General features: G+C 41.9%; 1 protein-coding gene across 4 annotated transcripts in view; it reads left to right on the forward strand.

The window, feature by feature from the left end:
- The window catches only part of LOC137301828 (SHC-transforming protein 1-like), a 90113-nt gene that overhangs the window by 41998 nt on the left and 21330 nt on the right, over positions 1 to 26785 (forward strand). For all 4 annotated transcript variants that reach the window (XM_067971487.1, XM_067971486.1, XM_067971488.1 and 1 more), the window contains 2 exons: positions 22705 to 22768; positions 24092 to 24211. In XM_067971487.1, the coding sequence (XP_067827588.1) occupies positions 22705 to 22768; positions 24092 to 24211 (184 nt within the window). The remainder of the gene's footprint in view (positions 1 to 22704; positions 22769 to 24091; positions 24212 to 26785) is intronic.

The following is a 26785-nucleotide window of genomic DNA, read 5'->3' on the forward strand; positions in this document are numbered from 1 at the left end:
TAGAAGCAACTGAAGACCAGGCTCTAGTGTTCTATCCTTCACCACCAAGCTATCCAACTTATGAGTGCTGAGCCATGTGGATCAGCAGGAACCCAGGTTCAGTCCCTTAGCTTAGCTGAGCTGATCTCAGTTGGGCTTGTGGTCTGAGTCTTAAAATTGGCCTCAGCAGACTTGGGCTACAGAAAGGGGAAGCTCAGCAAGAATTCCTACTCCTGATACACACACACACACACACACACACACACACACACAAAGTCTTGGCAATTTTATATATCACAACAGTACATCTTTCCCATTGAGATAAACTAGGAGGCTTTTAAATACTTCCTCACCGATTGATTGTAGGATCCTAACTTGTTCTACCATTGCTACGGTAGAGTTAAAAGCTATCCATCAAAAAACAAACCCCTGTATATGTGATATCTCTCCATTCCTCTGAGGATTTATCAGTGCAATACATTGACCAATGAGGAGCTTTGATTCACAATGTCAGAATGCGATACAGTTGCCTAAAATGTACTTTCCCAAACAGTGTTTCCACAGCAACCAGAACATTTGCACACATCATTATGATGAAGCATATTAAAATACCATGATCTTTTTATAACCACAAATTTAACAAGCACATTTTGCAAAGTTGCTCTTTGTGCATAATGCAGTGATATAACAACAATAAGTTTTATGATGTTGAATTTTAGCATTCAGCAATGTATGCAAGAGATATTGGTTTATGAATATAACATTTTCTAACCTGGTCTGAATATGTTTAAGTTCCACCCAAAGACTTTGGTTGCACTGGATGTTTCAGATTAGATTGGATTCTTCCCTGATAATCGGCTACATTGATAGATATCAGCAATGTGCAATAAATATATAATGGACAGCTCAGACTTGCAGAAAAACCAGAAGGTTTCCCCCTCCCCCCAAAATTTAAAATATGCTGCTCAGGAAAGGGAGAAATTTATTCTTTGATTTAGGTGAAAAATCATGTTGCTGGGAGATGTAAAACAAATTAACTGGCTTCCTTAATGTGACAGTGGATCAAACACTAATGTACAGTCACAATAATTCAGTGGAAATTACATTTGGCCAATTTCCTGCTTAAAATTTTATGCAGATCTTGACAGGACCTTGGTCGCTCAGATTTAATTTGTTTCCTAAGGAAGTTGGCAGTTATTGTTTTTGATGTAATTTTTTGCAGTCATGTTTTTTTTTTATTCGTTCATGGGATGTGGACTTTGCTGGCGAGGCCAGCATTTATTGCCCATCCCTAATTGCCCTTGAGAAGGTGGTGGTGAGCCGCCGCCTTGAACTGCAGCCGTCTGTGTGGTGAAGGTTCTCCCACAGTGCTGTTAGGTAGGGAGTTCCAGGATTTTGACCCAGCAACGATGAAGGAATGACGATATATTTCCAAGTCAGGATGGTGTGTGACTTGGAGGGGAACGTGCAGATGGTGTTGTTCCCATGTGCCTGCTGCCCTTGTCCTTCTAGGTGGTAGAGGTCATGGGTTTGGGAGGTGTTGTCGAAGAAGCATTGGCGAGTTCCTGCAGTGCATCCCATAGATGGAACACACTGCAGCCACAGTGCGCCGGTGGTGAAGGGAGTGAATGTTTAGGGTGGTGGATGGGGTGCCAATCAAGTGGGCTGCTTTGTCCTGGATGGTGTCGAGCTTCTTGAGTGTTGTTAGAGCTGCACTCATCCAGGCAAGTGGAGAGTATTCCATCACACTCCTGACTTGTGCCTTGTAGATGGTGGAAAGGCTTTGGGGAGTCAGGAGGTGAGTCACTCGCCACAGAATACCCAGCCTCTGATCTGCTCTGCTCTTGTAGCCACAGTATTTATATGGCTGGTCCAGTTAAGTTTCTGGTCAATGGTGACCCCCAGGATGTTGATGGTGGGGGATTCGGTGATGGTAATGCCATTGAATTTCATGGGGAGGTGGTTAGACTCTCTTGTTGGAGATGGTCGTTGCCTGGCACTTGTCTGGCGCGAATGTTACTTGCCACTTATCAGCCCAAGCCTGGATGTTGTCCAGGTCTTACTGCATGCGGGCACGGACTGCTTCATTATCTGAGAGGTTGCGAATGGAACTGAACTCTGTGCAATCATCAGCGAACATCCCTATTTCTGACCTTATGATGGAGAGAAGGTCATTGATGAAGCAGCTGAAGATGGTTGGGCCTAGGACACTGCCCTGAGGAACTCCTGCAGCAATATCCTGGGGATGAGATGATTGGCCTCCAACAACCACTACCATCTTCCTTTGTGCTAGGTATGACTCCATCCACTGGAGAGATTTCCCCCTGATTCCCATTGTCTTCAATTTTACTGGGGCTGCTTGGTGCCACACTCGGTCAAATGCTCCCTTGAGTCAAGGGCAGTCACTCCCTCCTCACGTCTGGAATTCAGCTCTTTTGTCCATGTTTGGACCAAGGCTGTAATGAGGTCTTGAGCGGAGTGGTCCTGGCGGAACCCAAACTGAGCATCGGTGAGCAGGTTATTGGTAAGTGCCGCTTGATAGCACTGTCGACTACACCTTCCATTACTTTGCCACATATTCGACATAAAGATGTATTTGCCAAAGACTGTTTATAAAATCACCAATAAACTAAATATTTCATTTACAGTGAAGTAAGCTATTGTGCTCACACAAGCACAAATGTTGAAACACAGTAAATTATTATTAGAATCAAACTTTTGACTGTAATAGAAATGTTTGAGGAAGGAAATCCTCATTGCCATTGGAAATTTGACATGGAGTGTGGGATCGTAATTATTTCAGAGAACATCCGTTTTCAGCATCAAGCACGTGCAGGCCAGGTGTACCTTGAAACAGATGCAGAATAAAACTCTCTCCTGTGTGCTCTAACCTTCTGCCTTAATCATAGCCTCAGATGAGTGCTCCTACTGCACCAGTGTGAATTTTACATTTTGTACACCAGCCATTCTCTAGCCTTTTCTGAATGACATTTGTTATATAATGCCAATTGTTTCAAATTGTGGGCAGTTATGTTTGGTGAGCTTACACCAGCTAGGAGCTTGAGCTGAGACTGATGAGCATAATTCATGTATAACCCCTAATGGCCAGTGGAAAGATATAACCCCATCACTCTGGACTGGATTTAAATTTGGATTTGAGTATAGGAGCAAGGATGTCTTACTGCAGTTATACAGGGCCTTGGTGAGACCACACCTGGAGTGTTGTGTGCAGTTTTGGTCTCCTTACCTAAGAGAGGATACACTTGCCATAGAGGAAGTGCAGCGAAGGTTCACCAGACTGATTCCTGGGATGGCAGGACTGTCGTATGAGGAGAGATCGGGTCGACTCGGCCTGTATTCACTCGAGTTTAGAAGAATGAGAGAGGATCTCATTGAAACATAAAATTCTGACAGGGCTAGACAGACTAGATGCTGGGAGGATGTTTCCCCTGGCTGGGGGTCCAGAACGAGGGGTCACAGTTTCAGGATACGGGGTAGGACATTTAGGACTGAGATGAGGAGAAATTTCTTCACTCAGAGAGTGGTGAACCTGTGGAATTCTCTACCACAGAAGGCTGTGGAGGCCAAGTCACTGAATATATTTAAGAAGGAGCTAAATAGATTTCTAGACACTAAAGGCATCAAGGGGTATGGGGAGAGAGCGGGAATATGGTATTGAGATAGAGGATCAGCCATGATCATATTGAATGGCGGAGCAGGCTCGAAGGGCTGTATGACCTACTCCTGCTCCTATTTTCTATGTTTCGAAATCAGGTCCCAGAGGTGGAAAGACACTGTACTAACTAGGCTAATAAAGTTCAAAATCCCAGTTTCAGCAAACAAATGGCAATTTGTAGCATTTGGCGGTAACCAGCAGAATGTCTGGCATTCTACTTAAGTATTCATGGTGATCACCCACGCTACTTATTGTGCTTGAGGAGAATTTTTAAAATACTATTTTTTTTAAAAAACTTACTTCTTGCTATATCTTTAGGTTGTGCATTTTTTTTTTTATGTACTCTGGACTCGAGAAAGCGAAATGCGATGAATCTGACTGGACGCCATCTTTGTGTGCATCTATTAAAGAACCACAAAATCCCAAACGATTCACAAAAATTGTATGTTTTGGGGGAAAAATAACAGGTCGCCAAGCCTGTCAGCTTTGGCGAAAAATCACCAAAACCTGAAAATGAACTTATTTATTGACTTGTTTATTGTTCTGTAGTTTTTTAGTCCATATCCCTACACCCCATGTTGCAAAAGCAATCATTGTAAATTTAAAGTGCCATTTTTGATCCCCAGTCTGTACTAAGTTAACTGATCTAAGCCAAGGTGGTGGTAGGGTGAGCCTAATTTGAGCACAGTTTGTATGGACTAAGGTGAAGGAAAATCAAACAGGATTCTTGATCACTATTCACTGATTCCTTCCGGCTGAGCATTTGTGGAAAGGATCGGTCTTGGCTCTCACGATTCCCACAGTAGAACACGTGTTGTCTAGGCCTACACATGTTGTCTAGGACATTTGGATGAGGTATTGGGGGCTGATGGCACCAGTGGAACCATACCAGAGTTTAATTCGGTGCTTTCAGGAGGGGAATATTGGGGACTTTTTAATGTATTTTTTTCTACCTTATTTTCTGTGTACTGTATACCCTATTGTAATTAGAATTGTATTGGATGCTGTAGAAAGTCGGTTCTGCAGATATTGTGAAAAGCCTTCCACTGCAATAAATCCTTTGTCCCTTTCACGGTACAGAAAGTTGGAAATGGTAGAGGATGCAGTAATCCACTTTTCCTGAGTTTAGCATCGAGTACAGCTATTTTTTTTCAAAAAATATACTTTATTCATAAAATTTGCAGCAGTATATACAATACAGTTGTCATATCACATTCCAAACTTACACAATACAGATTATACAATTTGCAGGTTACATCAAGTACAGTTCAATGAACACATTGTACATAATTACAGTTCATGATACTCCAGGGTGCCTCATTGCAATACACTCAATACATATGATTGATTACAGATTCATTACAGGTGTAAATTACATCAGTTTGAATTTTACATTCTGCCCGAGGGGGTTTTTCCCTGATTGCAGCCCCTCGGTATACAATGGCAGGAAGGCTCTAAACTATTGCCTTTCCTCACAGAGTCTTTGCAGCAGCCGCACCCAGTTTCAGTGCGTCCCGGAGCTCGTAGTCCTGAACCTTGGAATGTGCCAGTCTGCAACACTCTGTCGAGGACAGCTCCTTGCACTGGAAGACCAGCAAGTTTCGGGCAGACCAAAGGGCGTCTTTCACCGAGTTGATGGTCTTCCAGCAACAGTTGATGTCTGTCTCGGTGTGCATTCCCGGGAACAGCCCGTAGAGCAGAATCCTGTGTTACGGAACTGCTCGGGATGAACCCGGACAGATATCACTGCATCCCTCTCCAGACCTTCTTTGCAAAGGCACATTCCAGAAGGAGATGGGTGACGGTCTCGTCTCCACCGCAGCCTCGGGTCAGCGCGCGGTGGCACTGAGACTCCAGGAGTGCGTGAAGGATCTGACGGGAAGGGCCCTTCTCACCACCAGCCAAGCTAGGTCTTGGTGCTTGATTGATAGCTCTGGTGATGAGACGTTCTGCCAAATGACATTGATAGTCTGCTCGGGGTACCAACTGACAGGATCCACCATTTCCTTTTCCCATGGACCACTTGCTGATTGCCTTGTGGTCAAAGGTGTTTTTCTGCATCAAGTACAGCTCTTGGCATACTGTGCATACCATACTGTGTTCCATCTGAGAAATGAGGCCAGAATGAAAGTGAAGGGTTGTCCTTCCTTATATCATGTCTTCAGGTTGTGCTGCATTGAGATTGTCGCCTTAGTAGAGGATGATTAATTCTCTTGCTATTTTGTTTAAAAATAGCACCCATTTCACAAAATTATAGCTCATTAATATTGCTAACATTACTATATTCTACAACCATATACTTTGCGTATTACCTTAGATTAAAATTTTTCAGGAATATTGAATGAAGTCCCGAGTAGTGCTATCCTCATTCCAGTGTCTCATAAACAGCCTCAAGTGTGCAATAAGAAACAGTGCCGACTGTTCTGATTAACTGTTTACTAAGAAGACAGTGGCATAGATCGACTTTGCTGTTCTCTACAGAACAATGTTTATGCTTGTGTGTCCCTGCTTCAGGCAGTGCATCTTCAGACTAGGGGTCTGAATTCTTGGTGATTACAAATATAGCTGAACCAAGTTAACAGTGTGACTTCAATCAGGCTATTAAAAAAAAGCCAAATCAAGCACTGGGGTTCATTTCTAGAGGGATAAAATTGAAAAGCAGAGAAGTTACGTTAAACTTGTATAGAACTTACGGAGAAAGGGCAGGGGAGTGGGACTAGCTGGATTGTTCTTGCATTGAGCCAGCGCAGACTCGATGGGCCAAATGGCCTCCTTCCGTGCTGTAACCTTTCTATGATTCTATGAACTGTGGTTAGACCACACTTGGAGTACTGTGAACAGTTCTGGTCTCCATATTATAGAAAGGATATAGAGGCATTGGAGAGGGTGCAAAAAAAATTCACAAGGATGATACTAGAACTGAAAGGATATACATATCAGGAAAGGCTGAATAGGCTGGGGGCTCTTTTTTCTCTAGAAAAGAGAAGGCTGAGAGGTCTTTAAGATAACAAAAGAGTTTGACAGGGTAGACTGAGATAAAATGTTTCCACTTGTGGGGGAGTCCAAAACTAGAGGTCATAAATATAAAATAGTCACTAATAAATCCAATAGGCAATTCAGGAGAAACCTCTTTACACACAGAGAGAGTGGTAAGAATGTGGAACGTGATACCACAAGGAGTAGTTGAGGCAAATAGCATAGATGCATTTAAGGGGAAGCTAGATAAACACATGAGGGAAAAAGGAATAGAAGGGTATGCTAATAGCATTAGAGGAAGTAGGGAGGGAGGAGGCTCGTGTGGAGCATAAACGTCGGTATAGTTGGGCCGAATGGCCTGTTCCTGTGCTGTAGTTTCGATGTAACTTTTACTTCAACTCAGTTTTATTTTTTTCTATAGACAGAATAAGATTGCAGCTAAAGATTGCAATGTTAATTGCATTCAGTATTGATTAGTGAAGTGCATAAAAATGATTTGCAAAATGCACTTTCTAGAATATCTCCTTTTTAAGAGAGGAAATAGAGGAGTGGAGACTTTAGCACGACAAAGTAAAACTTTACTGTCTGTTTAGCTATTTCTGTGATTATGGGGTGATTTCCTCTGTGCTAAGTATAGCAAAATTGAAAATGTGTCTTGATAAACATGTTTCTAATTTCATTAAGCTAGCACACAGGAAATCTTCCTCATTTTCAGTAGAAGTCTAAAATATTAATCTACTTTTGAAATTGCATTTTTATAATGTGCATTGGAGAATAATATATTTGGTATTAAAATCTTTCAGTTATCTTTTACTGAAGTTTTTGTTGATACTATTAAGAGTTACTACTCAAAAGTGCAGAAGAATCTTTTTGACTTTTCTAAAGCTCGGAGTAAAGGATTGAAAGGATTAGTTTTACAGCCTTTCATAGCAGGCAAACAATCCAGCACTTTATTACCGTACAATGATTTCATTGGATTAGATTTAAGGAAATTACTGGAAACCTTGTCAAAAAAAAAATGGGAAATCGGCAAAGGGTTTGTTGTTGAGATATGATTTTCAACAGGATTTAACTATAGTCTGTGCAGGCAAACAAAAGGGAAATTGTCTGTCTGATCTAATGCTCGGCAACGCTTGGCTTCAGTTTGAGATTCACATGGGTTCAACCACATGTGCTGTCCAATATGTACTAGACAGGCCTGGCACATTTCTATTGGTACATATACAGATAGCCAACTGACTAAAGTTAAGTATATTCCTAAAAACGAAATTCTAATCACAATGGGATGTGTTATATGTGCTCATTGAAAGGAGGGAGACATTACAGAATATGATTGGAGGGTGATCTGCCTTCAAACCTGTCATGTATCTAACTGAAGGAAATTCGATTTATAGTAATACATGGATACAATTACATCCCATTATAATTAATGCAATGAGTCATTCTCAACCTTTTTGAGTTGTTGAAAGTGTAGCCAGAAGAAAAGTACTTACTATTCCCCATACTGAATATATCCCAAAATTGTATTGATCGGTCTTTTTTACTCAAAACTGCCCCATTTCAGTTGAGCCCAAAGCCCCTAGTGTGACTTCGGGTTCCATAATCTTCATGTGTGGTGTATGTCCTTAGGGGACATAGTTCAAGTGGTTATGAAGATAAATGAGGAATGCTACTGGGCTCATCACCCCTCATTCATCCTCCAACTCAGCATCCAGTTGTTTATCAATTGATTCCAAGGTTTTGTCTCAAAGATTATGCCAATCCATAAGTTCAATCCCTCATGTTGATTTTTTTGCATGAAGAATTTTCTGATATCAGTCCTAAATTTGCCTTTCGCATGTTTGAACGAATGCATGTTTGTCCTACAATTATGGTTTAAATTGAAATAGTGTTCATGATCTATCTTTTCTATACCTTTTACTGTCTTGTAACTTTGAGTTTTCCGCTCAGTCACATCCTTTCACGGCTGATGAGTCCAAGCTTCTCCAATTTTTCCTGTTAACTCAGTCTCATGACTCCTTGAATGTTTCCCTTGTGCCTCAGTGACTAGAACTGGACACAGTACTCAAGATGTGGTCTGAATAGAGTGCCGTACAGTTTAAGCATGACTTCCTCTCACTTGTACTCTGTTATGATTTTGCAATGCAGTAAGCATTCTGCATGACTTATTGGCTGCTGTTCCATAGTGATTGGGCATAAGTACCAATTTACAAATGCCCCAAGATCTCTTGACTTCACTCTTAGCTATTTTGACACCATTCATGATGTAGGTATGACATCCATTTTTCATTCCTGTGTTCAATAATTTACCCTCATCTATATTAAATTTTATGTGCCATTGTTTCATTCGAGTGCATATTTTATTGAACTCATTTTGTAGGTCCTGATCTGCCCTCAAATTCAACTATTTCTCCTCACCGCTCTATTTTTGTATCATAAATAACTAAAACTGTGTTGCTTACACACACAAACAAATAAATAAATCCATGTAATTTACCCTTGTCTCAGTTGTCAGCACTATTGCCTCTGAGTAAGAAGCTTATGGGTACAAGCCCCACTCCAGAGACCTGAGCACATAATCTAAGCTGACATTTCAGTCAAGTATTGATGGAGTGCTGCACTGTTGGAGGTGCCATCTTTAGGATTAGACATTAATCACAGGCCCCATCTGTCACCTCGGGTGGATGTAAAAAAATTTCGAGGCACTATTTGAAGAAGAGCAAGGAGTTCTCCAGGTGTGGTGAATCTTTAAATATGATTTTTTAATATTTATATTTTACACTATATTTTCCACATGGACATCCTAAGAGGCTGATGCCATTATGAATACATTCCAAGCTAACAGAACAAATACATTACTGGAAACAGATCACTGAAAGTGTGCCGATGCCTCTGTTACATGATTTCCACAAATCAAAACAGATACTTTGGGGTCGATTTTAGGATGGCTGAGCGGGTGCGTTCGTGGCGGGGGGGGGCTCCGAAAATTTGGGATTCCCGGGACGGGTCCAGAGCCCGGCTCCAACCCACCCACTTCTGGGTTCCTCAGCTTAGATGCGCGCGCAGCGCCCGCATGCGGGACTCCCACCGGCAATTAAAGCCGACAGGATCCCACTTAAGGCAGTTATTTTGATAGTTCAGGTCGTTTGCAGACCTGATTGGGAGGATATTTTAGGAGGGGTGGGATTTTCAGGTCAACTGAGCGTGTTTCCGGTACTGGGGGAAGCACTTCCAGTTGAAACAGACATGTTGCAGTCACCAGCCTGTGGGAGCTGCAAAGGTCCATTTGACGGGTGGGGGGTGGGGTAGGGGGGGGAGACCCTCACTCATTGCAGGAGGCCACTCTGTCACTTTGGACAAAGTTTGGCCTCCACCACCCTCCTCCTAACACTAAAATTCACAAACGTGGAACCTCAACCCCGGTGTGCAGACACATTTACCTAGTGGACCCCCTCAAACGTACATCTTCCAGATGGGGGCTGCCATAGCTGCAGTCATGACCTCCTCGGAGGACGAACAGCATCACCAGCCACACCATCCACCTCAGACATGTGGAGCTCCACAACACAGTGCTGTGACACATCCACCTGCACAGCAGGAGGGAGGGCAATTGCAGAGAGAGATGCGTCACAGAAGGCACTACCCTCGCCACAGGGTCTACCGACCGAGGCTCAGCTTCCTGGACCTCTCTGAGGAGCAGTGCATACGGAGGTTCAGAGTCAGTCGCCAGGTAGTCGCGGACATCTGCAGCCTCCTTAATGACGAGCTGCTCCTGGATGGACCAAGCAGGATCTTCTTACCTGTCGCTGTCAAAGTCACCACTGCCCTCAACTTCTTCTCCTCCGGATCCTTCCAGGGTGCCACCGGGGTGTCTCAGTCGTTTGCACACAAGTGCATAAGTCAGATCACCGACGGCTTGTTCTGCAGGGCCTCGCACTATATCAACTTCCCCATAGATGACCTCAGCCAGACGGAGAGGGCAGTGGGATTCCATGCTGTGGCTGGCTTCCCACGGGTGCAGGGTGTAATCGATTGCACCCGTGCAGCAATATGAGCACCTTCACACGAGCCAGGACTATTCATCCACGGGATGCTCTATCAGTCCATGAACACTCGGCTCATCTGTGACCACCGCAAGAGATTCCTTCACGTGTGCGCCAGATACCCTGGCAGCTGCCATGATTCTTCATCCTCAGGGAGTCCAACGTCCCGCCCCTCTTCCATGCACCCAACACACCCAAGGGCTGCCTCCTCAGGGACAAGGGAATACCCCCTGCACACGTGGCTAATGACACCTCTGAGGAACCCCACCACCGAGCCACAGCGTCGATATAACGACAGCCACATCGCTACCAGATCTACAGTTGAGCAGGCTATAGGCTGGGGGAGTGCCTCAATACGTGCCACACAGAGTGGGACGCATTATAGTCAGTCGCCTGTTGTGCCACTGGAGGAGGCCCCATCTACATCTGCCACCCATATTGAGAAGGAGGAGCAACCCATGGGCAGAACAGTGGCTCACCTGGCTGCTCGTGAGGCCAGGGAGTCACTGATATGTAAACGGTTCTCCTAACATCGGACAGTATGAAGAGTCCAGTCCTCATCACCTGGACAGAGGAGCGGCCACACCAGCCCCCTCCCCCGCCCCCTGCACAAAACAGCGGTGCAACTACACCTACACCCTCTGTAGAATGACCCAATGGGTGGCATCAAGTGTGCGTGTTCATGGTGAACCTCATGAAAGGGACTTATTGCACAAGCCAATCAAGATTGGGCAAGACGTGGCAGTAGTGGTGATGATAATAAGATTTATTGTGAATGTGAAAGAAAACAAATATAAATTTAAAAAACATGACAAATCGTCAAACACCTTTGTGCATCCCCTTTGTGCTCACAAAACCTGTTGGCTTACGCTTCCTACTACTCCTACGTGGTGCTTCCCCTGTGGCTGGAGCAGAGGTAGTGGCAGGTTGCTCTTATTTATGCCCTGACCGATTAGATGATTTGCACGGACGCCCTCTGGGTTTCGGTGCTCGTGAGGACCCCTTCAAAGACTGCTCCACCTGCACCTATGCAGGGCAGATTCAACTACCTGGAGAGGAGGCAGCATTGTGGGTACTGGTTGAGGGGGGCAACGGGTGAGACGTGAAAGCGCTTTGAGTGTCGTCCCCACTTCCATGTCCCCTTTCGCCATCATCCCTCTCCTGGGCCTTCTGGCATCTCTTCTCCTATCAAGGCAAAACACAGAGAGGTGTGATTGAGTGATGGTTGCATAGTGACCCGCTGCATTCATTGGTGAGGTTGGGGGTGACCGTGAGGGAGATGCATGGGAGAGTGCGTGTGAGACATAGCCATGAGATTGTATGAGGATTGGATTGTGTGGTAGTGTTTGAATGGGAACTGGGGCGGTGAGTAAGTGCAGGCAAGGTGAGGATGATGGTTGAGTGGATGTGAGGAGTGATGCGAGAGCGTTGTGGTGGCAGTGCAGAAGGGGTTGTGTGGTGGTGGAGGTGATGTGGAAGACGGAGTGTGGGAGAATGCGTAAGTATACTCATTTTGGCTGATCTGGTTAGGTCATTAAAGCGCTTCCTACACTGGACCCAGGTTCGGGAGATGTTACTGCTGCTGCTGACCTCCTCTGCCACCTCGAGCCAGACCTTCTCGGTGGCAGAGGTAGGCCACTTCCTCCCATCTACTGGGAAAAACATTTCCCTCTTCCTCCTGACCCCATCGAGCAGCACCTGGATTGAGGAGTCTGAGAACCTTGGAGCAGCCTTGCCTCTGGGCTGCTCCATGCTGCCAATTTGGTTATTTGCTGCAGGAGGAGCATTGGAGGACTGCCCCTTTAAATCGGACTCCTCCTACTGACAGCCTGTGATGTGGGTGCACAGTGCGCCCGCTGCGCAGGTCTGGAATGGGAAACCCGGATGCACGTGTAAGTGCCTTATATTAGGCTGCGATCGCGTGCGGAGCACCCCGATTTCACTGGGTGCATTACCCACGTGCCAACCCGCCTCCCTCCTAATATCGGGCCCTTTATCTCATTTTTCTCTGTGAGCAATGCCATGGGCGATCAATTATAAAACAACCACCACGAGCCCAATGATGAGAATAAATACAATATGTAACAGTACAAGTAGGTTAGTTCTTTAAAATAGTTTACTCACCAGTTCTTAGTGACTTTGGGAATACCTGGTTGGGCATGGGGCCTTGGAGCTCTGAGGGCAGACTTCAGGGCTGGGAGCACTAGAGGTGATCTTGTGACCTGGGAGCACTCTGTTTTCATGTTACTTACTCACCAGTGCAGAAGGCAGTAGCACAATGAGGTTTCTGCATGCATGAGCTTTTCTTGTGTTGCTCAGCTCGGGGTTCAGTGGAGTGAGGTGGCCCAGTCTGGGCAATGCAGTATTGCAGAAGAGTTACCCTGAAAATGAGTGGCACAAGGCCCTGTAGGATTCACCCAAAAGTTTCTGGGGTAATTTTTAAAACGAGATGGGCAAGTTTGTAACCTATTTTTCCTGAATTTAAAAAAATATATATATTAAATGCGTGTTTATGACCTTTTTTTAAAAGAGTATATAAATGAGGAACTACCATGCCATCTATATCAGTATCTTTTACTGCAATGTGATTTGGGGAGTTTTTTTTGATAGAACTTTTATGAAGAGAATTCTTTTGGAAGGAAAGCTTTTACTCAGGATGATTGGCGAGATAATAATAGAAGTTGACCAATTACAAAGCAGGAAAGTGTGGAGACTATGCATACTTTGCTAATCAGAAGGAGAACATTGTCAGATTCATAACTGATACCATGCTCACTACAGCCACTAAGCTTTGTTATATGGATATATGCTCTGTGCATTAAATCCTTGTAACCGGCTGCAAAAAAAGGTTCTGGTGCAACAGTGTAAGTCACATTCAGTTCAAACAATTTCTGTAGCTTTGCACTCTGCAAATCATTGTGATGGTGTGCTCAGCACCCTTACATTATTGGAGCATAACCCACTACAAAAGAAATGGACATTAACCATAAAATAGCACTTTAGGAATATTTGTTTAATTCAACAAAATGTGCAATAATGTTATTTCATCCACTAAGCCCAATATTTTTTCAAGTCATCCATTCCAGTGTCAGCCAAGATGGTCATCCCATGCTGTCTTGGCAAGGCACCCCTAGAGGACTGGGCTATCCATTTTTAAGTAGGTTATAAAGATGATTTGTTTTAACAAACAGCCCACTGTTTGGTAAACTGATAGAAGCTGGACTTGTATGTTAGAGTTTTCACCCAATAGTGATATTACACTTCAGAGCTGTGAAAGCTACAATGTGTGGAAGCCATTTGAAAAGTGACCGTTTTATCTCTTTCCATCAGTGAAAGTGAACAGTCAATGATTGAAGTTCGGAGTGAGCTAAACTTGCCACAGTAGAACTCCAGCAATAGGTATTCAGACTTAGGTTATGTTTGCAGCCAGGAACCTTTCATTTGTTTTCCTTTAGCATACTTCAATTTCTTTTTTTAATTGAGATATACAAAATTTGAACACTCTCTCAATTTATAGTAGGATGAAACTTACATTATTAATTGCATGGTACTTGGATATATTTCAAAGATCTTAAACCGTTCTGTGCATTTAGTTGACATGGGTGAGGTTGGGGCAGAAAGATCAGCTGGGAGACTTGTTGGCCATTTGGTTGGATGGCACATGCTCCCTGTGAATGTTTAGGGAGGTAGTAAGATGCATTGTTGGCTAATGTGTAATACTGCAAATTTTTATGATTTTCTGTTGAACTCTACTCGAAATCTCTCTTTCATGGTTACCTGTGAAGTTGGCCATGACTACATCTTGGAGTTTGGACTCTAGTCTGCATAGCAGCAGTGGGAGCATTGATGCTCCTAAAGTGCCTATGGCCTGTACAACTGATGTAATCACTGCCGACACCATTGGTGTTGCCACATGCCTAATACTAGACTGCAGTGACGATCGTGTATCACTCATGTATGGGATGGCAGTACATATCTGGGTACTAGACTCCCCACATTTCAATGCAGTGTGCAAGAAGGCAGAACTGTGTTCCGTCCCTTTTATGAGGTCCTGTAGGAGCTCAGGTCCTAGGCTGGGACCTGAGGTATTCGGGTTCTGATGGAGATTGCAACCATTTGGCTGGAATTGCAGAGAGAGTCTGCTAGATTGGCCGTTTTCTTTTGACCCAAGTTTCTCTAACCTTTGATCCTTCTCTTAACAAAATCCTGATTCTTTCTTTGTACCTATCTGAGTTTTGCTGCTTAAAACCTCCACATTATCATCCAGCTAGCTAGGGAAGAAAATATAATTCAGATATAGACTTGTACACAACTATGGAACTAAAACTGAATCTACCCTGGGCTCCCTCATCAACATCACAAGCAAGTTCTCCTGCAGTGTGTGCATCTGTGATGGTGCCTGCTTCAAGTGGGAGTAGTGATGGCTGGGAGAGTTGGCTTTGCTCACATTTTGAGGTGCCATTTTCAACAAATGGTGCACACTCCACAGTTGGATTAACAAACGTTTTGACATTCATACTGGTTAGGTTAGTTGCTTAAGAAGCAAAAAAAGATAATTATTAAATGTACATCATTTTTTTTGTTACTATTAACAAAATTGCATTCTCGGGAATCACAAGTTTCAAACTGTATATTACTGTGTTTATTGAGTGGGTTGTAAATCATGAAGAATAAATACATTTCTTCCACATTTTTGAAAACAGCAAAATACAGGGGGAAATTGTTATGATTCAGTGCTCCTGCCGCAGAACTTCACACAACAGGAGCGCAGAGCGGGAATTCGAGCCCAAGAGGTCAGCACGCCTGATTTCAGGCTGCACGATTTTCTATCCATTAAAGGTGCGATTCTCTGCGCTGGGAAGGCTAAATTGTAGAAATTATCCCATAGTCACTACTGTTGGTTCAGTTTTATTTCCATAATTGTGTACAAGTTTATATCTGAATTATATTTTCTTCTCCAGTTAGCTGGATGATAATGTGGAGGTTTTAAGCAGCAAAAATCAGATAGGTACAAAGAAATGGGTCAGACCAGGAAATGATCAGCACCTGCCACACTCCACTCTGCAGTGTTGATGCTCTCCATGTACAACACCAATCCATCACTGGCCTTGACTTGGCTCGATATGTCAGTGCTTGTGATTCTTAACTTGTAATTTTATCTGCATCAATAGAATTAATTTCTTTCCCATAAATTTAGCCTGTCTCCAGAGCAAATGGACTATTTCTTTAGAACAATGATCCCATGCATTAAAAAATCAATTCATTCATTTTATACTTTAGTAACATATTACGAACTGAAATGATACACAAATATGGTTAAACTAGTTGAAGGAACACTTGTAAATATTAAATAAAGAACAATATTAATTTATAAAATAGTCACCATATTGATGCCTTGCCATACAACATGTACAGAAATGTTTTTATTTTTAATGCCTGTGAAGTTGGTGTGTTCGTGTTTTATTGTGAAGAAAAACAATTGATATCAGTATTACATATCTACAGAAGAAGCAACTGATATAACCGGAACAGAGCACAATAGGCACATAGAGAATTGCTTCCGTTCTGCAATAGATGCTCAGGGTCATGACTGGGTGGCTATTAGTTATGGCAGAGTTTCAAGAAGATTGAGAGCGGGCGTGGGAGTGCTGCAATCTACTTTCATCAGCTTCCATTAATGAGCTGTTGCTGAATCAGTAGCTATGACCCAGAGTGGGTGATGTACGGAAGAGAACTGAAGTAGGGAGGAAATTTGTTATTGATTTTTTTTTTCTTTGTTTCCAATTTACATGAAGGTACAATAGCCATCATGTCAACTTAGTCAATCGAAGCCTTTTTATGATCACAAAAGGTACCGAGGGCAACCCTTTGGTAATGTCTTAATTTTAATTTACTGCTCAGTATTTGGTTCCTTTTAAGAATTAATAGCAATTGATGGAAAATGAGGGATGTCTGAAATTAATACATATTTCACTATTTATCCAGACAAAACGAGCATGGATATAGCTACGTAGTTTAGATTACATTGTACTGTAGATGAATGATATTATCAGATAATACTGCATCACTGTGAAGGGTCGTCTGTTTTATTAATGTCGACACTTCACTTTTATTAGTAAAGGTTTATTTTCTCACTGTTCGTACTGCCTGTCTGTTTCTCTGCTGCTCATTTGACTAGACATGATTATATGCAAAGAAAGAAATTGAATAATCATACTTTAATCTTTGGTTTCAATGACAAATAAAATAAGAGAATCATTATTTGGACAATGAAACATGATTTATTGACGTGCTTTCTTTTAAAATTTATTGAGCGATTCAGTCAGTGTTGATGGCACCACCCTCTGCAGAGTGACTAACTCCCAACCTGAAGGACAATTAGTGACCAAATTACTGCAGCAGAGAGACAAACTGCATGTTGGACAGACAAATAGGGGCTGACGGCCTGCTCCACTGCCGGAAGTGCAGCAGGGCAGGACTTCTGGCCGCCAGTTTGTCCTAGCCGTGACCCCTACCCCAAATCCTGGGAGTGAGGCTTTTTACATAAAGGAGCAGGGACCATACATGCCGCTACCAGGAGTTTTGGTGAGGTGCTTTTGTTGGGGGTGGTTTAGGAGTCATTCTGGTTAAAGACAGTCGGAAATTTAAAAAAAAAATAGATTTCAAACTTATCTTTAGGAAACCAACGCTATGGGCCTTTAACTTTCACGTCTGCCTGCATAATGCTCCTATGTTCATGCATTTCCCCCCCCAATGGAATTGCTCATTTATTGGGAGAAAGGGGCAAAGACCTAGTGGAACCTAGTCCCGCCCTAAATGCCAGGCATTTTGGGGCCTCGGCTTGCTCTCTTCACAGTAAAGACCGTTAGTGAGTCTGTTGAGAAAGATTGACTGTGATATTGCCCACACACCTCCGCTCTTTAAAAGTCTCAAACTCTTTTAGATTTTGGTTGCATTATAACTTTTGTGAAACAGTTTCTGCTTTGCAGCAACTTCAAAGTGACAGCATTACTCTGGAGTTGAGTCCTGACTTGACTCCAGAGGGAGACATTGTGAGATTCAATTGAAAGGGGTCAGCTCATATTCTGTAACTCGAATGAAGTGTCATGGCGAGTTTTAAAAAATGCCCCAGGATTTTACAGGGTCCCCTGGGGACTTTGCTACCAAAAGTCAAGATTACATACATTTTTTTCGCAACCCCTCAGATAATGAAGCAGTCCTTGCCCGCATGCAACAAGACCTGGACAACATCCAGGCTTGGGCTGATAAGTGGCAAGTAACATTCGCGCCAAACAAGTGCCAGGCAATGACCATCTCCAACAAGAGAGAGTCTAACCATCTCCCCTTGACATTCAACGGCATTACCATCGCCGAATCCCCCACCATCAACATCCTGGGGGTCACCATTGACCAGAAACTTAACTGGACCAGCCATATAAATACTGTGGCGACGAGAGCAGGTCAGAGGCTGGGTATTCTGCGGCGAGTAACTCACCTCCTGACTCCCCAAAGCCTTTCCACCATCTACAAGGCACAAGTCAGAAGTGTGATGGAATACTCTCCACTTGCCTGGATGAGTGCAGCGCCAACAACATTCAAGAAGCTTGACACCATTCAGGACAAAGCAGCTCGCTTGATTGGCACCTCATTCCACCACCCTAAACACTCACTCCCTTCACCACCGGCGCACTGTGGCTGCAGTGTGTACCATCCACAGGATGCACTGCAACAACTCACCAAGGCTTCTTGGACAGCACCTCCCAAACCCGCAATCTCTAACACCTAGAAGGACAAGGGCAGCAGGCACGTGGGAACAACACCACCTGCACGTTCCCCTCCAAGTCACACACCATTCAGACTTGGAAATATATTACCGTTCCTTCATTGTTGCTGGGTCAAAATCCTGGAACTCCCTTCCTAACAGCACTGTGGGAGAACCTTCACCACACTGACTGCGGCGGCTCACCACCACCTTCTCAAGGATAATTAGGGATGGGCAATAAATGCCGGCCTCGCCAGTGACGCCCACATCCCATGAACGAATAAAAAAAAATACATTTTTTGAGACTGTGCACTTCTATCTGGTATACAAAAGAAAAATGGCTTAGGATCATGATCTCAATCACTGCACACAGATTTTGAGTTTACATGTTGAATGCAACTGTGTCAATTAGCCCTTTTATATATAAGACTTGTCAATTAAAACCAGAAGAATTCAATAGCATTAAAATTGAACCCCAGATACTGACATGATGTAATGATTTTCAATGGTTAAAATCATTAAAGATTTGTTCAGATTTAAATAGGCTACACGCTTGCAAAAGAAATATGTTAATAAGAAAATAATCATAAACACAATCTTTGGCGGATGTTTAATGGACAACAAAAGTGTACACAAAATATTGCATGTGGCAATAACCTCATAGCCCTTGAACAGTAGAGTGACAGTGGATTAGTCATTGCCAGGTAATCATGGAATGTTTGCCACATTTCACTGACTCTTGCATATTCTACTGAAACATTTTGCACCCTTTACAGTGTTTAGTCATTTTTTTCTCTGGATACCTGCTTGGAATTGTAGTTGAAAACTCTAGGTGATTTTGCACTCCATATGTGTCATTTTGAGAACCCAGTCCCCCATGAGTCACTGTGTTCAGTAAAATCTTATTCATTTGCAGGGTCATCTTCAAGGCATGGGTATCACATAACTGTAAAACATGTTTCTTTATACGTCCTGTACGAAATATATACTAAATATATTTCCAATATATCTGAAGGATGTAATATGCTCGGCTTGTATTGCAGGACTTCTGATGTGTATATACGGAATATCTTTGCCAAACATCACCTTTGATCTATTCATAAAATATTTGGCATGTATATTTACAGTATATGAATATGGATGTATACATGGAAATAGTCAATTCCAGTTATTGTTACGTGTGGTCTGACAGCCAGAAATTTTCAATAAACATAAGGCGACAGTGATAGGATTTCTCACCAGTATGTTATGTCTGTCAGAGAAACATTCAAGATGAACTTGTATATTTTGTATATAGTGAGTAGCCTCAAGATGCCAACAGTATTGCACCAGTAGGTGATGCTGTAAATGTAACATTATTTAACGGATTGAAAATAATGGTTTCCACGTGATGTTACATGAGAGACCCAAACAGAAATCTAATAATCTTTAAGTATCAGTCTCAAAAAAAAACATTTTGTTGTGGCTTCCCACAAGCTGTCAAATGGAGCAGAGAATACTGCAAAAAGTAATTCCATTCAGAATGTCCTTCAAGCAGCTTGGAAAGTGAAAGCAACAGATTGGCCGTTAAGAGAGCAACGAAATACAAGTGCATTGGTAAAGTAGCAACCAAGCTCACAAATTTCCTACTCCCTAAACATAAACGATAAACACCCCAAGAGCAAGAATCCCTCTCCCCACCACCATTCTACTGAGGGAAAAATGTCCAGCCAGGAATTCCCCCCCCCCCCCCCCGCTGCCAACAACAGACATCTATGCACTATGCCACTTGACTTGAATCCTAAGCAGAGAAAGTAGGCGAGCTTATAATAGGGGAACATTTGGGAAACAGTAACCACAATGTAATTAGATTCAGTGTAAAAACAGAAATGAAAAAAGAAGCCAAGGCCTAGGGTACTTGACTGGAAAAAAGCAAATTATAATGAAATAAGAAAACTATGCCTTGCCCAGATTAATTGGAAAGAAAAATTGGCAAATAGAACCATAAATCAGCAATGGAAAATATTTCAACAGCAGTTTGGAAAAGGTACAATCCAGTACCTTCCAGTAAGTCAAAGGAATGCATGGAACAATGGAAAAACTAAATCATATTTCAAACAAAATAAAGAAGCATTTAGTGCTTACAGGGAAGATAATAAAAATGAAAGCCAGGGCAAATATAAAGAATGAAAAGTAGTTACAAAAATTGAAGCTGAGATGAAATATGAGAGAACATTTGTAACAAAAGGGCTTTTTATAGACGTGTTAGTAGTAGAAGTTAATTAAGCACATTTTTCAGACTTCAAAGATGTGGCAAGTGGTGTTCCATAGGGGTCTGTGTTTGGGCTGTTTTATTTACTAAATATGCATAAATGATCTGGACTTCAAATTGATGAACAATATAAAAATTTGCTGATGACACCAAATTGAGAGTATGGTAAATTATGGTGAGAACTGTGGAAAAACTTAGGAGGACTTACAGGACGGACAGAATTGGCAGATGCTGTTCATTGTTGAGAAATGTGCATTAATACATTGTGGAAGTAAGACTAGGGAAGGAGTTGCACTTTAAATAGTAAGATTTTAAATGGAGAAGGACCTAGATATGTAGATGCATTGGTCATTAAAAGTGGCAGTATATGTAGATAAGGCCATAAAGGCAACAGACTCCTTGGTATTTAGAAGTATAGAACACAAAAATGAGGAGGTAAGGTTGAACTTGTACAAGACTGTAATTAGGCCACAGTTGAGTTAGAGTATTGTATATAGTATTGGGCACACCATTATAGGAAGAATACAAAAACTATGAAAAAGTTGCATAGGTTCACTCGGTGTTACTAGGTGGTTATGAAGGGAAACTTGAGAAGTTAAGTAGAGCTAAGAGGATAATGTGTGACCTGATCGAGGTGTTTTAGATTATGAAAGGACATAATAGGGTATGTAATAGATTGTTGCTATTGTTGGTGAGATGGTACAAATTTAAGACAGCAACAAAAACATTATAGTGCCTTTAATGTAGAAAATGTCCCAAAGTGTTTCACAGAGGCATAAACAAAATAATAGATGCCAAAACAAAGGAGATATTAGGAGGAGTGATCAAAAGCTTGGTCAAAGGGGTGAGTTTTAAGGAGGGTCTTAAAGGAGGACAGGGAGGTAGAGAGGCAGATGGATTTAGGAAAAGAATTCCAGAGCATGGGATAGGTGGCTGAAGGCATGGCTGCCAATGGTGGGGGGGGGGGAAGGAAAGGGAAGAGGAATGCACAAGAGGCCAAAGTCTCAGGAATGGGGAGTTTGAAGGTTGGATCGTAAAGCTGGAGGAAACTATAAAGATAGGGAGGATGAGGTCATGAAGGGATTTAAACTGGAAGATTAGAATTTTAAATCTGAGGCACTGGGGTACCAGGAGGCAATGTACATCACTAAGGACAAGGGTGATGGGTGAGCAGAACTTGGTGCAGGACAGGATATGGGCAGCTGAAGTTTACAGTGCTTGGAGGATGGAAGTCTGTCCAGGAATTTTTTTTTTAAGAAGGGAATGTCAGAAAAAAAAATCAATTTATTTGTAGTGCACTTTGCATTCATTAGAACGTGGGAATAAACCCAGCCCACAAAGAATATGAAGGTTACTTCTCTTCAAAGGCGAATTAAAGGTTACAGGTGAAGTGAGACTTAACAGTTTTGGTGAAGATCCAAGGATCATGTGTCCACTGCAACCAAATCTCTCCACATTCAATACTAATGGGATAGTCTCCATCTAATAGGTCATAGGGATAGAGCTTGGTTTGGAAAGAGAAGTCCTCCATTAAAATTGTTATTAAGTTGTACTGTCTTTGCCGTTGTAGGGAATTTGATGCTGCCAGGAAGCATAAACTGGAAAACCTTTTTATACTTCATCCCCTTCCTCTCCCACCTTGAAGGTGCTCTAATACACAAATAAATAACTTTTTTTTGTTGAGGACATAGATGAAGAAGCAAGACCTATTGTGTAGGGCACCTCCAAACTTGTGGGGAAAGAAGAGGTTAATCAAGAATCCTTGATTGGATGATGTCAAGCTGATTATTCAGATTTTTGAAACTCAGGCTTGACATCATCCAATCAAGGATTCTTGATTGACCTCGTTAGTTACCAGTATGAATAAATTGCCTGAGGTGCCGTGATTTTATTATTGGTGTCCTGAAGCAATCTCTATTATTCCTGTAACTTCACAGCACTGAAAATCTCAGATACTTTGTTTTTAGTGTTTTTTTTAAGCCCCTTGTCAATAAATGTAACCATTTCCATTCCACAGAGAAGCAATAAGCAGAGTGTGTGAGGCCGTACCAGGTGCAAAAGGGGCTATGAGAAGAAGAAAGGTAAATATGGTCTTTGCATGAGATATGTAAGTTAATTTCATAAATGGCATGTCCAATAGGTACTTTTTAATTATAGTCTTTGTACAAAAACAATCAATGTTAAATGTAGCATGTACTACAGTGGGCCTGTTTGTGTTATGGTGTGTTTGTATGTAGCTCTGTTCATTGTATTATTTTTTAAATTACAAATCAATGCTTCATATGAACTCTAATCTAGAAAATCAATTGTGAAACAAATAATATAAAACCCTGTAATTCATAATTTACTCTTTAAAAATGGGGGTACTTCCCTTTTTCTTCTGGTGAATGCGTCAATTGAAACCATTCGCTGTCCTCCTAGGTTGTTCTGGTATTTAAACTTCTCCATACCCATTAGCAATACTGCTCCCTTATCTGCCAACAAGGTAAGGTGTTCACTCTGGGGTTTGCCGGTCTATGTCACCATATCTGCCCCCAGGTTAGAAAGTCCAGGCTTCACAGGATTCTCCTTTGAACAGTTTGGCCAAAAACGGGCGCAATTCTCCAAACCAAAGCTGGAGTGGCCAAGAGTGCTAGAACTGAAGCTCACTTCTTTCTGATTAGGAGATGAGCACCATCACCTCTTCATCTGCCGGGCTAACACGTACCATCTGCTCTTTTACTATCTACCATCATCCACATTAAAAAGAAACTTTTTTAAACATGTGATAAACTATGTGATGGGCCAAAGCCAAAGTGCAGACCAGGACATGATCAAAATTAAAAAGAGTAGGAGAGAAGACTTTGTAAATCAAGAAGTAGTTGTTGAGAGACACCAAGCATGAATTTTAAAAACCTGTAGATTGTAGGAGAGATGAAAGGCTGCAGAAATAAGGAATTTCACAGTTGGAACCTGTCTCTCTTTGAGGAACTTTTAGTGTGTGAAATTGGTATGATTGTATATTATTCAGGTGGTTTAGTCAAATATTGATAGCTTATTAATTTTTTTTCATCTTTTTATAAGGTATTTGCTTTGCTTTCCTTGGGTAGCATTCCCGGTTGAGAGGATTGGTGACTTGCTTCCAGGCTTTGACCACTGCCATTTCAAAACCCAACACAAGGAGGGGGCTGGGATAATGAACGTAATTGTCCCTCCTGCCCTCCTGAGGAAATGCCTGGCTTCACTCAGCATCTCCTCATGGTGACCTAGCTAACATTAGGAATAAAAGATCATGGATGTGAACCCACATCTTACCTTACCATAGGCACCATTCATTTTGAGACGGTTTACTTTTCTGCATTTTATTTAAATTAAGAAATGCATATTTAGGAAACTAATTACTATGGCTATGTTTGTACTTACAGCCTCCCAGTAAAGGGCTGTCTACTATCTTAGGGAAGAGTAACCTACAGTTTGCAGGAATGAACATAATAATGAACATATCTATTAGCAGCCTCAGCTTGATGATCCCAGACTCCAAACAGGTAAGAATTCGTCATGTACTAAGATTGCCCCAACATTTTATGGGGGTACTTTTAACATTTGGCAATGGTGTAAAAAGGGTGATATTGAATCAGTCATCCATGAAACACAGCACCTGATTTCCTTTCCGTTGAAGTCAATAGAAAGGAAAATTGGCCTGGCCTGAAAGTTAAAATTGACCCCACAAAAGTTATAAGTTCCCTTGTGACAAAATTACTGGAAGACCAGCTAGTACAATCATTAACCCCTTACACAGCACATCGTTGCTGTGAATTATTAGAGTAAAAATTCCAGGCCGGGGTCTGCACTGCCCGAAATGTGGAGGGTCATCTGGACAGTCTGCCCTGTCCCAAAATCCCAGGAGCCATTTGCAAAAAAGTGGTCATCGCCCACTCCATTTACAGTGCAACTGGGGTGCATGCCCTGAACGTCGGAACTACACCGTACCGCTCTGTCAGGGGGAATGGGCCTGTCTGGAAAAGTGTCCCAAGAGAAGAATTTTTGTCCTGATCTGCTCTGTCGATGATATGCTGCCTTCCTAATGGCAATTGATTTACCTGAAACAGGTCCTGCCCCAAATTCCTCCCCCCCCACCCTGGATTAGATTGCGTTAGTTCCACACCCAAAATGGCCAGGATTCCTCGCCAATGAAATTTAACTTTGTTGCACAGTAACTTAAAACTTCTTTCACAAGTTTTCCATTATTTCTATCTTTCACTCATGTAGGTCTATTTATTTATGGTATGTAGAAGCTAATTGGCATCAATTGAAAATATTGTTTTACAGTTCCACAATTCTGTATTGATCCACTAAAATGGCAAAAAGAAAGGATACAGAACAGATTAACAATCATGCCTCATGTTTGTTACAGCCACTTGGCAAGAAAAAAATAAGTAAAATGTATCAGATATTATGATTTAATTAGCTGCCAATTGGATTGCCTCTATTATGGGCATGAGGTAATGTCCAATCCATTGTATAGTTAGAAATGATCACCTATCTCTTCCAGCAACACGACAAAATAAGCAACTTATTTTTCTTCTTAACATACCCCTTCCTCTGTCTTTTAAATCAAGACACCAGCTTGTGACTTGTTTCTAGGCCTGTCCCAATGCTGCACTTGAGCTTTGATGGTGTGGAGAGTAGCTGGGGGTAACTCTGGCTCTGAGTACACCCTGAAATTATGGAATGGGCTAAAACACTCTTGTACCGCACTGTAAAGTGGAGGAGAAGGATACGAGCACATTAGAGCCATAACTGTGACCAAAATATAATTTTTAAAAGTATGGAACAGACTCCTTATTTACCCATCAAAGAATGTAAAGAACATGAAGCAAGCTTTCGTTTCCTTGGTTGGTTATGATGTATGAGGTGACTGTTATGCAAGACAAAACAGATGACTCATCCTTCACTTTGTAATTCATTACGTGTGCCAGCATTTACGCTGGTTGTACATGTCAGATGAAATGCAAAATGCCAGTTTGATCCTCAAAGAACATGTGAAAGAAAAGAGCTTTCGTATATTGGAGATAAAATCACAGAATTAGGTGCAAGACGCCTGTAAATTGGGGGAAAAATGTAATCCTATGACATCTGGTGAACTGTTCACAATCTGACGTTTTGTTTTGGAAAACTAAATTTATAAATCTGTGGAAATTAGATGTAATTCTGAATTATTATAAATCAAGTTCAAATCTTTTGTAGAAGCAAATTTCTAAATAAGGTTGGTCAATAAAAAAATATTCCCATATATATCTTGGACTGCTACTATTACCACTCTCAGATTACATCATTAGTCTTTAACTCCACCTCGCACTATTTCATCTGAGTCAGAAAATGTATTGAGGTCTCTATTACAGTCTTATAGCTTACCAATTGTAAATTACTGTATAACAATACTGATTATGCCTTTACTGTGTACAGGCAAAACCACCAGTCCGTTACTCAGCTAAGACTATATTTAATTATAAGCAAAGAGATACTAAATACTGAATCAAAATCCATGGGCTACAGTGTGCAATGTTAACATATCATTTATCATCAGTCAGTTGATGAACTCTATGCCTTTAAATAAAAGCAGGTCCTTACTTAAAGGGATGGGAAGGCTGCCACATTTTTAGCTTGATAAGGCAGCCTATAGAAATAACATTGAGCATGATGGAATGCCAGGCACTTTCTTCACTCCACAACATCCCTGTCTGGCAAAATCAGGCATTTTATTAGGAGCAAAGCTGTTCAATGGCTGTTTTGGTGCAACAAGGGATTTGAGATGGATATGTTCAGGGTGGGGGATTCTGTTGCATTCTTTCCTTCCCCTTATTATCAAATTCTAGATTCTGATTACACGAGATGAAGATTAATAATGGAACTTTATCCAGCTAGGTCCTGCCTTGCTGAATTTGAGGGGGAGATACGTTAGGCCTCATCTTGGATGGTCTCTGCTCTGATTGAGATGTTGACATTTCAGTGGAAAGAGGACATAACATTTGTCTGAATGCATAAGCCTCTCTCTAATATCAGAAGATGACTAATCCAGATCAAAGTATTTGACACAGTTCTACTCAATTTCTGTTAAT

This window comes from Heptranchias perlo, chromosome 34 (assembly GCF_035084215.1).
Source record: "Heptranchias perlo isolate sHepPer1 chromosome 34, sHepPer1.hap1, whole genome shotgun sequence".
Lineage (NCBI taxonomy): Eukaryota > Metazoa > Chordata > Chondrichthyes > Hexanchiformes > Hexanchidae > Heptranchias > Heptranchias perlo.